Here is a 14983-nt window from a genome sequence, read left to right on the forward strand (position 1 = left end):
TAATTTTTGCATCACAAAATTCTCATGAGAAAATTAAGACTCACTGTAGGTAAGCAATTTAAAGTAGCATCTAAGAATTAGAGCGTCACTGATCCCCTTAAAGACTTGCATTGTCTGAAGTATTAATCTGCTAGTCATAAACACAGGGAAATACAAAGATTATGGCAAAAGGTGTACTGTGCACTTCTCCATTCCCAAGTCCAAATTAAATTTCTTATTCATTTGTTAACATACAAAAAGACATTTGTAAGCTCTAACAGGAGACAAAAAGGAACTTATTTTATTTTAGAATTTAACAAAATCCTTGTATTTCCAAAAAGCAGTTCTTTGTGAAATAGTGCATTACCGAGACATCTTTAACACAAAATAATTCACAAGAGGAAAACAAGTCACCCTGTTCTCATTTGCTATCCATCAATCCTGCTTGAAGTATGGATGAACTCAGAACTAAATCCTATTTTTTTTCTTATAAACACGAAGTAACAGATTTTTTGATGTCCTTGATTTAACACCCAACGTTACGTTTCCTTCAGAAAGGCTTCTAACTAGGTTTCTTGGCACATCCTGTTCTTGCTTCTTGCTCCTCGTTTTAATTCCTAGTGAAGAAAGATATGTTAGTACAAATAGGAGACGTTAAACCAATTAACTTAAGCAGAATTTGGCCTACCTGGATTTCCTTTTCAGAGCATGTCTAAGAATTTTTACACGTATTTCTTGTCCTTATTGCAGATATGCAAAATCTAATTTTGATATGCAAAAATGTAATCACCCTCAGCTCAGTAATCCAGTGTGCTAATTGCCTAGAAAGTCCAATGATTAGACCCTCAATTGACACGAGATGCTATTTAAAAGGCACAGTGGTCTATATAAAAAAGTAGAAATATGTGAAAATTTTATTAATCCTTATTATTATAGAACAGTACTGAAAAATGAACACTATGTCATTAGAGAGAGTTTTGCCTATTTAATCCAAAAGCAGCTCTTCCTCTTAGGGATTTGGTGATACTTCATTCTTCTCCTGTAACGCATGCTTTTGAAAATGAAGTTTACTTTGAAGAATCAGAAAATCCATTCTCTGTTTCAGAATGTGGTGCTTCATTACATAGTTTTTTAATAATACCAGAGTAGTGGTTGGTTTTGGTAACTTCATAACCCGGTCTTTAACAGTAGAAATTGATACTAATGTAACTATATATGCACTTTGCCAAATAAGCAACTATTAGCTAGACAATGTTTAGCCTCAGATTTACACTTTTCAGAAAGTTTACTGTAATACAACCTCAACATTTCCCGCAAATGGAGAATAATACATATTCATATGTACTTGCTTCCTCACATCAGTTCTTACATAAAAACATGTATGTGCTGTAAAACTGGTGTATTGCCTATGCCACTGGGAAGCGCTACACAACTGGACAATTTCACGAGAATGGCAGACTAAAACTTTAAACAATCTTTGATCTCCTTTAAACTTTCAAAGAAGTTGCACTAAGAAAGATCGTTAAGTGTATTTCTGAAGATAGAGAGGAAAAGGAGACAAGTAGGTAGAGATAAAAGGAAAATTGTAAAGATTTAGCGCATTGAAAATCTACTGCAGATGCCAAGCAACTTAGTGCCATGCACTAGGAAAGGCAGAGGTTTTTGGGAAGTTGTGAACAAAGGACCTTTTTGCCCATCTACTGAAAAAATTATTTTTAACTGATTTTGTTACAGTAAAGATTTATATACCTTTCAGAGAGAAGACACATTATTATAGCCGTGTAATTGTAGCAGGCTTTCACAGAATACTGCCTGATAGTATTATTATCAGCAATCTGTTAGAAGCAAAATAATTCCTAAATATTGCTTTAAAAGAATTTTTCCTCAGCTACTGTGTTGGCCCAAAACAGCCCCAAAGTTTAAGTAATAAATCTCTGAAAAACAAATTGTATCTGTAAAAACAAATCAGTGCAGTGTTATAAAACAAAGCAAGCAGTTAAAAACAGGTATGGAAATGATTAGAGGATTTTATTTCTTGATAAACCACACTTGGCAAAGATAACATCAGTAATAAAGTTTATCAAATTCCTCAACAAGTACAGACACAAATTTTGGTGGAAGACCTTAAATCTTGAGAAAAGGTTTTCCCAGCAAGCTTGTACTAATACTGGGTTTGGATTAGATACCATCTAGATAACTGGTTAGACATTCAGGGTTTGTTTTTTTTTAATTTTTTTTTCATGAATGGATATACTATTCAAACCAATACCTTAGTGTACTGATCACAGTAGCACATGCTGTTAAATTGACAAAACCTTGAGTATCAACCTTAATTTTGGACATCCTGTACGAACACAGTTACCAATGCAGGGTCACACATTCAAGTTTTGACACTTACCTGCCATTTTGGGTACTCGCAAAGCTCCATGGCTTAACAAGACCTCCTGTCGAACGCGTTTTGCAGAAACAGGGTCTTGCAGGCTGCCTAACCCAGTGTTTGATGTAGAACTGGAAAAACAGCCAGGGAAGAGTTTGCTTTCAGTGAAGTGATTAAGCTACATTACAGTAGTTTATGCCTTGCAATGTAGAAATACATTAAATTATATTATCTAGTATTGGTATTTCATGACAGAATGCAGAGAATAAACTAATTTATTTATGATGTATATATGGATATTATTCCCCTTTTTCCTTTTAAAACTTTACAAGAAAGTTTCAGTTGTGAAAATAGGAACTAATGTTGCCACTTAATGTTAAAATGCAGACCAATATGCCACAGGTTTTTTGGAAACCACAGAAACCACTTTGATGGTCATTGCACACAAATTATACTAAGAAATAATCTTGGCGCATTTACAAAATCCTTGAAATGACCAAGCTGTGTTTATTGAACAAATCGCATTTTTTATTGCTACAATTATTTTTCTACAGCCTCCAAACACAGTTGGAGAGGGTGTCTTCATAGCAGACAATAGTTTTTAGCTAAGCTGCAAGAAAGCTGTATAGCTTCAAATTCATTAAGACAAAACCTCTATGTTTTATAGCCTTTTATGTGATGGACTTAAGATCTACAGTGAAAATTATGAACCTGTCTGTGATCTCACCCTTTTACGCTTGCCTTGCTAAGTTCCATGGCTCTACTCTGTAAGACAGCCTCATAAACAAGCTAATTCTATTTATGTCCCAAGTTCCTATGCTCTTCCCATTCCTCTAATGATACTGCATTATTTCCACTTTATAGTCCCCTAACTTGCACTAGTTTTCTTAATAATAATTTTCTGCCTAAATGAAAACATATAGCAAGCAGTAAAGACTAAGACCTGTCTTGTGCCAGTCCTAAGATCTATTCACGTGTGCTTCTTGGAAGAGAACTCATGTCATTGAGAATGTAATATTATTTAGTAAAAGCAGCCTCTGTATTATGACTGACCTGTCTCTTATCCCTTTGTCCTACCAATACAACTGTTTCAGATTATATACCTAATGTAGAGAATATGTCTGAAATTTCTATTTTTATTCTAATGTTAGTAGGAGATGAATGACTGAACCTACTTCAAACAGGGGAAACATGGGAGAGAAAAGGGGGGGAAAGTCAAGGAGAGAGGAAAGGAGGCCCTATCTAAAAAGTCAGAGCATATTCTTTTCCTCCTTCACAAATAAGCAGCTTTCATTCCTTCTTTTCATCAGCAGCTGCTAAACAAAGCCATAAAGAATTAGTTTACAGACATTTTTACTATCTGAGGCAGAAGAAATAACTGTCAAAAAAGGAATAAATGTTGTGGGATTTTCCTGTAGTGTTATTCTAGCTTGGAAACTGAGAAATACATGTTTGAGACACAGAAGGTACAAGATAAAAGAGCAGAAAGAGCTAGTCTTTTTGGAAAGAAGATAAGCGTGTATAAATTTGAAAATCATTACACAATTATTAGAAAAAAGTACTCTATCTTAGAACATTTACTGTAAGATAAGATAAATCAGGCTCCAAAAGTTCCCATAACTCTCCCTAAATAGAATCTAGAAAACCAGCTCAGTTTCAAAGAACAGGTGATTTATTTTGCTAAATTTATAATCAACTATTTGAAAACGCAAGGTATGCCTCTTCTCATCCTAGAGCAAAACAGTTTAGGACAATAATTAGTAATTAGAACAGGAACATGAGATTGGCAAATCTGTCATCTTCTAGAAAGATTTTTCTATCTCAAAGATGGTAATAAACCAAAGAAGTGCTTGACGTTTCTTCCAATCTATAGAATTTGTTCCAACAGTCTTGAAACATTCTTTAGAAGACCTATGAGGTGGCAGCTCCACTCACTGTGGAGCAGCAGGTGACTTATAATCTGGTTTCAAAAAAGGTTGTATCAAATTTTGCTTTTGGAAAAAGAAACAAAAGAGAGCTGTTTCATCAGTACTGACTTGATAGCTAATCCTTAAAGACATTAAAAAACCAAATAAACAAAAAAGTACAACTGCATTTAGTGTCTATTCAGTTCCAGCTTTTCTGCTGCTCCTACTAACAAGCCTCTTTCAGGATCATAAAACAGAAGTGACGAAACGGGAGTTCTTCCCAGAGCAGACCACAAGAATGAAGTCATAATAACTGAGACCGGAAATGAATTATGAGAAAAACAAAGGCACCGGCCACATAAGTATTGCTAAGCATTTTCTCCGTTTTCTATTTTGATACTTTCTAATGTGTTCCAGCAAAGGCATAACATTTTCAAACAAATTACATTTTTAATTTATGATGGAATTTCTCTTTTCAGAATTATGTGTCATCTTTCTATTTTTAGTAGACAGCAGATACAGATGACACGATATGAGTTTGTACTTGTTCTATTAAAACAACAGAAGTTCCTAAACCAAGAGTTAAAAATGATTCCACTCAACTTGCCAGGAAAAGAGATAATAATTGAATTGTCAAACATACTTGAGTCAGAAGATCTCATATGTAGGTCAAGATGATTTGTATAAGAAGTTTTCAGATTTGAAATATAATACTGAAACTGAAGTGAGAACATAAGAAATGACTACAAACTCACGCGTACAGAATCAGAAGAGGTCGTTTACTCTCACCTTAATACCTTTCTTTTTCTCTCAGCAGCAGAAGTCATTGCCATATATGAAGGCTTCTCAAGTACTGAAGTAGAATTCTTGTTTTTAAATGAAGAGAGACCAAGTCTGAAATCAAAGAATTATATTTTTGTAAAATCTATTCTGGGCAGAAGTCAAATGAAATTGTTCTTAACCGTAAATAAATATACGTTAACTTGAAAAACAATACTGGAAATTAATTTCAATAATATTACTCGAGGCAGCTTCAAAGGACTTCACACATACATAGCAGCTCTAACAATGGCATCTCTCAACGTCGAAGAGGTTAGGGTATCCATTTTACAGACAGGAAAAGCAAGGCTTCGAGAAAGTAAATTGCCTGAGGCATCACAAACAATTTCAAAAGTGCTGTATTTTCTGTTCAGTAGCCATCTCATAAAACAGAATAAGGTTTCAACTGCATCTGTTATCACTGAAGTACCATTGATTTCAAATAATGGCAGAATTGAATCTGATGCTGAAAAACATTGAGGCTTTGATTTTCAAAACATCGCATTTACAAATAAAATTGACATCAATGGAAAAACCCAGCTCTGAAGATAAACAGGATTGAAGTGTTTGGGTAATATTCCTTGCCCATGTAAACGGAAAATACCTTTGCAGAATGCTATTGTTGCACGGCTGTGACTCCTTCACAGATGAGTCAGTAGACATTTCAGTTGCTTCACCTGTCCCTTTGCAGAGAATTACTGTTGAGTCCATATCAGCTTCATCGCACTCTGGGATTATGTCACATGTAGAGTCCATAATACTCGCTTTTTTCACTGGCATATGTTCTATATTACATGCACTGGCTTCCTGAAGGCCTGCAAGGTGTAAAGCTTTCTTTACCACAGTCTGTGTACAGCAGCTTTGTACTGGCTTTCTGCAAAATTCCGGTGTATACACAATAGGGCGGACCTCCTTGGTAAGAGAATCCTCCAGATGACGGAGACTGGAGCGCTTAGATGCAGCAGGACTTTGAGCTGTGATTGGAGAGTCCATTAGCTTCCGCCTAGTTCTTTTTTGTGGTGGTACTGCATATTCTACTATCTCTTGTATATTTTTATTCATTTCTTGTGATGGTGTACCAGAAGTTGTACCTGTGCAACATAGGCAACAATGGTTAGCACATTTATGTATATTTACTACTTAAATAATCCTTTTTTCCTCCTATTCCCTGCTGAAATAAGTTTATTAGCAGGAATTATTACAAACACTATTTATTTCATCTACATATTAATTTGATCACACAACTGAAAATATTTCTATTGCAGCATTGTCCAGATGGTAGCATTTGTTCTGTGGCACTCAAAGTATTATAAATATGCATAGGCTGATACAGTTAATCCCAGAGCTATTACAAGTAATCACAAGTAAGATATGACACATGACGACAGGGAATGGAAGAGTAAGAGTATTGAAAATGATCGCATTATCATGACACAACTCTTAATTTAAGATGGTACTATCACAGTAATCTACAGCTGCCTCCTGATCACAGCCATTTTTCCCCTAGCAAGTACCACGCAGTAGAACGAGAAACACTGTTATAAAAGGGCATAGAATCACTTAGAGGAACAAAATTATTTGACATTGAAAATGAGAAAGTAGTGTTTTGGAAAAGGGGAAAGAAAGAAGTTACTTGGATCCTGTCATCAACCCCGGGGAAAAAAGCTCCTTATTAAAAAAACGCACCATTAAAAATAACAAAGCAAGCAATGCAACAGTAATTGGCCATTCCCATTCATCCCGATTCATACTATTTTTCTTGAAGTGTCATATTATTTTTATTTTTGAGTAGGTGGCAATAAAGGCAATCTCCAAAGTAAGGGAGAAAATGCCTTTCTTTTAAGTTTTCAGTAAAGGAGAATAAAGACACAGACCACTGTTCAAATGGCTAATCTAGTGGTCACTCATGTCAACAACGAGTAGCTTATAACAAGAAATTAGGGTTTGGGTTTTTTTTCCCCTTTTGAAACAAATCAAGAGTAGGACAGGGCTTTTAAAACCCCAAGTGGTTCTACATTTAACCTTCATTGCAAATTTAAGAGATGCAGTAAAGGCTACTATCCTTTAAAATATCTATAAGATTGGCCCTACTTCAGCTGGTAGTCACAGCATCATACTTCCCCTTTCTACTTTGCCTACTCCATTCCTATGGGCAGCTAAACCATAAAAAGTGGTCATGCTTTTAATTCCTATGTAACTGTCAGCAGTTCAACTATGGTATTCACATAACAGTATTGATAAATATTTATTTCTTCTAAGATTCCATTCTATTTTTGCATCTCGGGAAGAAAGGTAGTCTGAACTCCTCAGGCTGAATGCTTTAGTTCTCTCTCGTGCGTTAACACTTATATAAAAATTATTTAAAGAGGAGGAAAATTGATTAACAATGTGCATTGTATTATTCTCCCCCCCAAAGTTTGATTTCTTACAACAATCAAAGCTTAAGTAAATGTAGTCTTCTCTCTGACTGGTTACCACTTCTCATCCTCAGTTTAATTTCGACCTCATTGCCCAGTTGCAACCCAATTTACCACAGGCAAGAAGCTCTAGGAATGCCAATTCCCCAAGTGCCCTCAGAAATCACATGTCTTAGGAAAAAGGCCCTAAGAACCCCATTGAAGGAAAGCCTTCAAAGGATGAAAGGATGATCTCGGCACCAGGTTTTTGTACCCACTTTGGAACTAGACATACCATATGACAGATTCCTCATGCCCAGCTACACAAGATGATGCCCAATTAGAAGACACAAATTAGAGCTGTGAGGAGACAGGAAAGGATTTAAAGACTACTATGAGACCTAGACATGTTCTGGGAGGATGGAACAGGTAGTATCAAAGTGTGTACAAGTAGCAAGTAAATTAGACGCATATATACAGGCCACAAATATTTTGTGTTGCCAGAGCTTACCTCAATAATGAAACCATTGAAAAAACAAAGCAAACGTTTATTCCTCACTCAAGAGCTCAGTTTCAGAAAGAACAATGTTTAAACTACTATGGTTCAACAAACATGCAACATCTTATCCAGCAATGCATAAACAGTAAAAGCAGGTTCATTTAAGCTAAAATGCTCATGGGAAAAGATGCCTGGACAATTACATGAACAACTACAATTCTATCATGCTCTTTTCAGCTTTGAAGAAGCACAAACACAGAAAACTCAGGCCTAAGACAACTACTTGACATGAAATAACTGAACTGTGAATTTGTGTATGTGTGTGCCCGTGTACAGTTCACTATATATATGTAAGGATTATTTTTCTTTGTTAAAATGCAAAATACATTATTTTCTCATACTTAATCTTAGTCTAATTCATGGTCAGCATTCACCAGGTGAAGCACAGCAGGTTGCTGAGACACAGTACCTTGTAATCTAAACATTAAGCTAATTCAGAATATTCTCCATGAGCAATGAAATGTAAAGAGTAGTAAAATAGGGCCTGTATGTTCTCCACATAATTTTTACTTCCACCAGAAATAATTTAAGCCTGCTTCGATGAAGACTTTTTCTCTAGAACTTGGTAGGATTTTGTTGGTAACAAGCAAGAAATTTATTCATGAACCATTTTCAATATGTACTCTGTGACACTATCAACAATGCTATGCTTCATTAATGTGCTTGCTTTTTAATTTTGGTTTCATCAGTACAACATTATTCTTCTATGTACAAGACTAACATTGCTTTCTTTCAAAAAAATGTTTTCTAGTCATCACAACCAAAAACTGGGGCCAAAACTTTCTTTTCAAGAATTTTTTGACAGCTTATATTCTTAAATACAAGAATAAGCTTTATCTAAGGATTCCAATCTAATTTTTGAAGTAACTATCTATTAAACATTTCAGGACAAGTTTTTAAATATTAATTTATTAGGTTTTCCTCCTGCTCGTACGCATTTGAAACTGTGTTTCGGGAAAAATAATGGTTAGACTTCTATTTGTCTGTTGTTACATTAGGACAGGGAAGTTCTAATTTCAGAAAGTTTGCTTACTGTAAGACACTGAGGTTTTGCTAATGTCCTGAAGTTACTAGGAAGGAAGTCTGATGGAGAAACATTTTAGTGAGAGTGCCAAGTTTTAGAAGCTTCTCCAGGACTAAATACTGGAAACATTAAATTAACTGTAAATGCAAGCATTTAAACCATAAACTAGGTAGGTAAAGAACACAAAAGTATTGCCAACATTAATAATTTGTTGAATTTAATCGTAATGAACAGTATTTCATAGTGTAATACAAGTACATTAATAAAAAGACAGTTGCAGCAATTCTATATAGGGCGAATCTAAGCTGTTAGTAAAAGCCCAGACCTATTTTTAAAATCTATTTATTTCTGGAATTAAATTCATTGTAAAATTAAGTTAAAACAAAACTAGCTTTTCTTGCCAGTTAAGTATTGGAAAGCATATAAAATATTCAAGAAGTGTCCCTTCTCAAAGTTTTTTGTGAAAGCATTAAGTAGCTCCTAACACAGTAAAGAAGAAAGTAAACAAAAACATCACCAGCAATATCTTATTTAACTTGGTTTCACTGAATAACATAAGCCAAATGTGATGTGACAAAAAGCCAACCCCCACACCTCAATTTCATGTTAGCTTACTATTCTACAGTATAGATCATAACTGTTTGGAGCTATAAAGTAAACATAAATACAGCAAGAAAAAGATTTAAACCCCCAAAATAAAGGAATGCCAGTGTTTTTGTTTCTGTCTTAATAAGGAAGCAAGATACAGGAGCCAGTTGCTAATTTTTTGCAGGTGCTTTTAATAGCTGCCATTGAGAAGTTTAAGTAAAGTGGGCTCAGACAACAATAGCTGCTACGAAAACACTACTCCTATACATTTCAGATGACTTCAAATGGTCATATCAAATGTGTTTCTCCTTAAAAAAGTAAAATACCTTTTTTTTTTTTGACGATCCTATTTTCAAATACTTCAAAGGCTATTCAATATTATTAAAAACACTGATATTCAGAGGCATACTTTAAGATTTATATATATAAACATTTTTATTGAAAGAGAAAATTACTACCACAAGCTGACCCAAAAGTAATATGCCTCCAACTGAAACACCATACTTTGTCTTTCCTAAATACTGAATTCATACAATTTTAACATAATTTTTTCTAAACAAGCACTGAATATTTTAGCAAACAATTTTAGAAAACGTGGTCATCTGTCATTTTGTGGCTTATATTGCAATGGGACAGCTAAAACTAGGGAGAACTAGTTCCCCTAAATCCTATTCAAGAAGGGAAAAAGAAAAAGCTCCAGAACAAACAACTTAAATGTTGTAAGTGGCAAGTAAGAACATCCAGTATTAAAGCAACAGAGAAGAGACATCCATTTCATAGCAGGTCATGCCTACTAAACCCAAATTATTTGTATGACAATTTTAGGCCATGTTTTCTCCCAGGATACTCAATTTTAACATGATACTGTTGAGTGCTTGTAGGTGAGATGTACATATATGTTATACGTTTTAGCACATGCTTTAGCTTATTGCCTAAATATTCCAATGAGTAAACACTGAAAATTGAGCCAACAGTATATTCCGAGTTAGGAACAACTGAGGTAATATATAATACATTAATAAAATATCACCGATGAGGTTAACTTTATTTCTTGCCATAACGAACAGTAGACACCCCATTCATATCACATACTAATTTTAACACTAAGAGCAATACTTACCTCTCACAAAAAATTTTACTGTTAAACTCACTGCAGCATGCTGTGGCAAAGCCCCTAAGTATAAATGGGTTACAAAATACAGATTTGACAAACTTAAAGACATCTACTGGCAATTATTACATGTGATTGGTTCAATGGGATTTCCCACTGCACTGGAACTGGAAATTACAAGTCGGATGACTCTAGATTTATCCTCTTATCACTGTGTATCTTAGGAGGGCGTTACTGGCAACTACTAAATACAGGGTACTAAAGACGACATAGTGGCGGACCAAATATTGCTATTCATATTTTCTTTAAGAACAAATCTAAATAGTTCCTGAATGGATGTCTAATGCTAATCATTAAGTGTTGCCATTACTTTTCTACTGAAAGACAAACAACACATTCCAACTCCAAAGAAAATCTCCAAACCTGTTCCATAATAAGGCAGGGAGATTGTAATGTTTACGGTTTGTATTTCCTTCACATTTTACGACCAGTTCCATCTTTTGCATCAGAATGATCATCGTGATTCAGTGACATTAAGTTTACTTTTTAATTCATATACAAAAAATGAATCACCATATACTTTACAGAAACATCCGCAGTTAACCTGATGGAGTAGCTTAAAAGAAAAATTTAGAAGGTGTATTTGCTTAGCTAGTGCTTTCAGCTACAACACTTCTCTTGAAAATTAAGCATTATTCCAAATATATTTTAGAGATTAGATGACACATTTGCTGATCTTAAATTTCAGGTGGATGATTATAAAAGATAATTGTCCGAATTCTTTTAGATATTATTTTTCTTAAGAGATTAATTTAGAAATTAAAAATAAAAGTAATCCTCCACTGACCAACCATCCCCCATGAAATCATATGAGGTGGTTTTGGTCATTAGTTTGTTGTATTATCTATCCCAAAAGACTACTCGGAAGAACTGATTTATCAGGAGAGAAACATAGCAATATTAGATATTTACAGCCCTGTGAGTTAATATGAAAAGCAGAATGCAGTATTTGTGAAACATGAGTCACAGCAAAAGCGAGTAGAGTTCATAACAAGATGACTCTGATGAATTGTGTTAGTTCTAATTGACATTTGGGACAAAATAATGGCCAAGACTTCTCTTCTTCTGGAACTCATGTTAATACATATATAAGGGGATTATTTCTGGAAACTGTGCTAAATTACGTCTACCAGGTTGTTCTGCTAAAGTGAAATCAAATATTAATGTATTCATTTCAATAAACATTTCTGGGCTACCAATGATTGATCCAATTACAATACTAATCATACATTTTGATTCTTCTAACAACTGACTCATGGAATTCCAAATTGCAAACGAGGTCTAGTGAACCCATCTCAATTATTTAATATTCATGTGACCCAAAGGCATCACTGTGATGGCCAGGTTCACAACAGTTCCGCAAACAACAGCTGTGAACTGAAAAAGGCTAAAATCCAGGCTGCATTCTTGTGGGTCCCAGCGGTCAGGTGGACTATTTTACACAGCATGAGGAAAAAAAAGTCATATAGGACAGTGTGAAAAAGCTGCTCAATACAAGACAAATCCTTCCTATACACAAGACACATGCTTTTCCTACTTTTAATCAAGTCTTTTACTACGTAGAACTACACCCCAATTTTTCCTGCCATGCAAAATAATAATAAATTTATTTTACTTTCGGATGTTTGTGACAAGGGGAGGTAATGGATGCCTTTTCTTTTTTTCCTGTAAATCAATTTCATTCTCTCAATGGTAATGTACAGTAAAGCTTCTGGAAATGGGATGCCTGAAACAATGCCAAGAACTCGCCCATTCACAGAAATACTTGTAAATACCAGTCACAGCTCTTCACCCATCAGTCCATACTCTATGAATACTGTATGGCTCTCTGTTAACCAACACCCAAGAATGGGGGCCCAAATACGTTTATAAGTGATCTTATGTTGTTTTCATAGCTTGTGCTTTACTTGATACAAATAGTCGAGTTGTTCGTGAGGTTGCACTTTTATGGTTTCATGAAGCATACACAAGCTTAATCTTATTTTTTTTTTTTAAACACATTTGTAAACAAAAATGATAGTGGAAAACCAGCATTTCCTGTACAAAGCAACAATTCTAATTTATAATTAAGTTCAGAAAAAATAGTATGGGTGGATGCTTAAAAATAGGAGTATACATTGATAAAACAACTGTTTAAAAAATATCTTCCCTATTAATATAGAGTAGAAATTATGATTAAGACATGTTATGGAAATCCCATGTTAAGGCTTCATAATGAAGGTGAGCGAGAGTAGAGGTTCTGAAAATAACGTGGTTTCAGTCATATTTTACGAAACAATAACTAAATTACCAAGGAAAAACAATATTTAAATATAATGTGAATACAGTCAGTGGGATAAATTAATGTTGTGCAAATATTTTAAAATTATTTTTACTTGAACAACTTGAAATTAAAAAATAATTCAAATGTTTCATTTTAGATTAAATTTGAGGGTATTTAGTTTTATTTTCAAAATCCTGAAGTGGTGGAAGAAGAAAAACCACATCAAATAAGCACCATCAGAAATTTAAGACTCAGACACTCTGTTGAGTTCTTTACAAAATACTCCTTGGATCATCACATGTTTGCATGCACTGCAAAACAACTGTTAGATCGAATTACTTGCCATGCATAGCTGTCTTAATATGGCACTGTCTAAACAAACCGGAAGAGCAAGCAACATGAGCTTAGGACAAATTGTGAATTTCTTGAGAGCTATTTCTGGTACCCATGGTAGTGCTACTGTAGATACCGATGACTAGAGCAATCTTACTTGGTTAGACGAGCTTGCTGATTAACACAGTAAGCTAGTAGTGTACATCTCTGACTCTCAGAGCAAGACACGTTACAGAAGGTGTTTAAAGGTTTCAAAGGTTAAAGGAAAAACAAGATATGAAGAGGTCTATTCCCCTAGCGAAGCGCTGTATGTGCTCTGGCAAAGCTTATGAGCTTTAATTAGCTTTCTCTAAAAATCAGAGATTTTAAGCACAAGAATTGGCTATCTTGATAACTTGACCATAGAAACAGATGTTGAATGAATGGCCAAAGAGTATCTTGATCTTTTCCTCTCCTGCTACGACTTTATATTATTTAATACATAGGAAACCCTTTCCAAGGAAGAAATCTTCATTAGAAACCAAGAGTAGAATTCAGCTGAAATTCTTTGGTATGTTTAAACTCCTGAAAGGAAGAAGGATCTTCTAACAAGGTAATATCAAAACCACTTCATACAATAAACTAAGCACATTTGGAACATATTTTTCAAGACTTATTTCTGTAAGAGACTTTCAACAAAACCTTGAATAAAACTCCCTACACTTTCACCTTTGCTGTCATTCCCTTTACTTTTTTTAGATGTTTTTTCCACGTCAATTACTAGTTTGACTTCCTTCTTCAGGATCAGATAGTCCAATGTAGTTAATTCAAAGAAAATCACGAGAAGTTAAGGCCCTTGCTTTCACAGCTTTTCCTATTCTCCAGAAATGATTCAGCTGCTTTAGCCTTTTGGGGACAGTGCTTATAATCAGAAAAGTTATTTATACGACTTAAAGCATTTTAATTTGTATGAGAAAACACTCAATAACAATTCATTTGCATTTGAACAACATCATGGTTCCCTCTAAAAGGACTGCCAGCAACAGGTTATGGTGTCATTAAAAAAGTCTCTGCAATGATTAGTGCCTCGTGTTTTATGACATGCAGAATCCAGCAGTTTCCTTTAAGTACAGGTGTTTTTCTGCGCCACTACCATTTTAAACACATAATGACTAAACAGTAACTTCTAGTTTGTTAATGATTTTGAAATTTCTAAATATGGATAATGCATGGATACTGCATACATCCTTAGATACTTTTGAGTTCAACAAAAGATATGCAATTAACAACTTCATAAGCTTACACTAAAGAGGAATTCAAATTTTCCTCATAAATCTTACTGTTTTCTACATGAGTAGCATCTGATTTTTGCAGAGAATACTTTTTTGAGATAAAATCCCTTTCAAATATGTGTTAACACAGGTTCAGAAGCAACACATCACATTTATTACCAGACCTAGCACACTCTTCTTACTCTTAGATGCTCTAGGCTTACGTTTCATATGAAAGAAACACTATATTGTCACCAATTAACTTTTCTACCCTCACCCCCAGATTATTTAGAAAAGAAACTTCTGAGACACTGACA

General features: G+C 34.5%; 1 protein-coding gene across 1 annotated transcript in view; it reads right to left on the reverse strand.

Moving 5' to 3' along the window:
- Positions 1 to 343: 343 nt before the first annotated feature.
- Positions 344 to 14983, reverse strand: part of KIF18A (kinesin family member 18A) — a 43390-nt gene continuing 28750 nt past the window's right edge. Inside the window, exons 13-16 of the mRNA XM_009813192.2 lie at positions 5687 to 6173; positions 5053 to 5157; positions 2378 to 2487; positions 344 to 596 (exon numbers count right to left, since the gene is read on the reverse strand). Of these exons, the coding sequence (XP_009811494.2) occupies positions 448 to 596; positions 2378 to 2487; positions 5053 to 5157; positions 5687 to 6173 (851 nt within the window). The 3' untranslated portion in view covers positions 344 to 447. The remainder of the gene's footprint in view (positions 597 to 2377; positions 2488 to 5052; positions 5158 to 5686; positions 6174 to 14983) is intronic.

The sequence above is a fragment of the Gavia stellata genome, chromosome 17 (assembly GCF_030936135.1).
Source record: "Gavia stellata isolate bGavSte3 chromosome 17, bGavSte3.hap2, whole genome shotgun sequence".
Taxonomy (NCBI): Eukaryota; Metazoa; Chordata; class Aves; order Gaviiformes; family Gaviidae; genus Gavia; species Gavia stellata.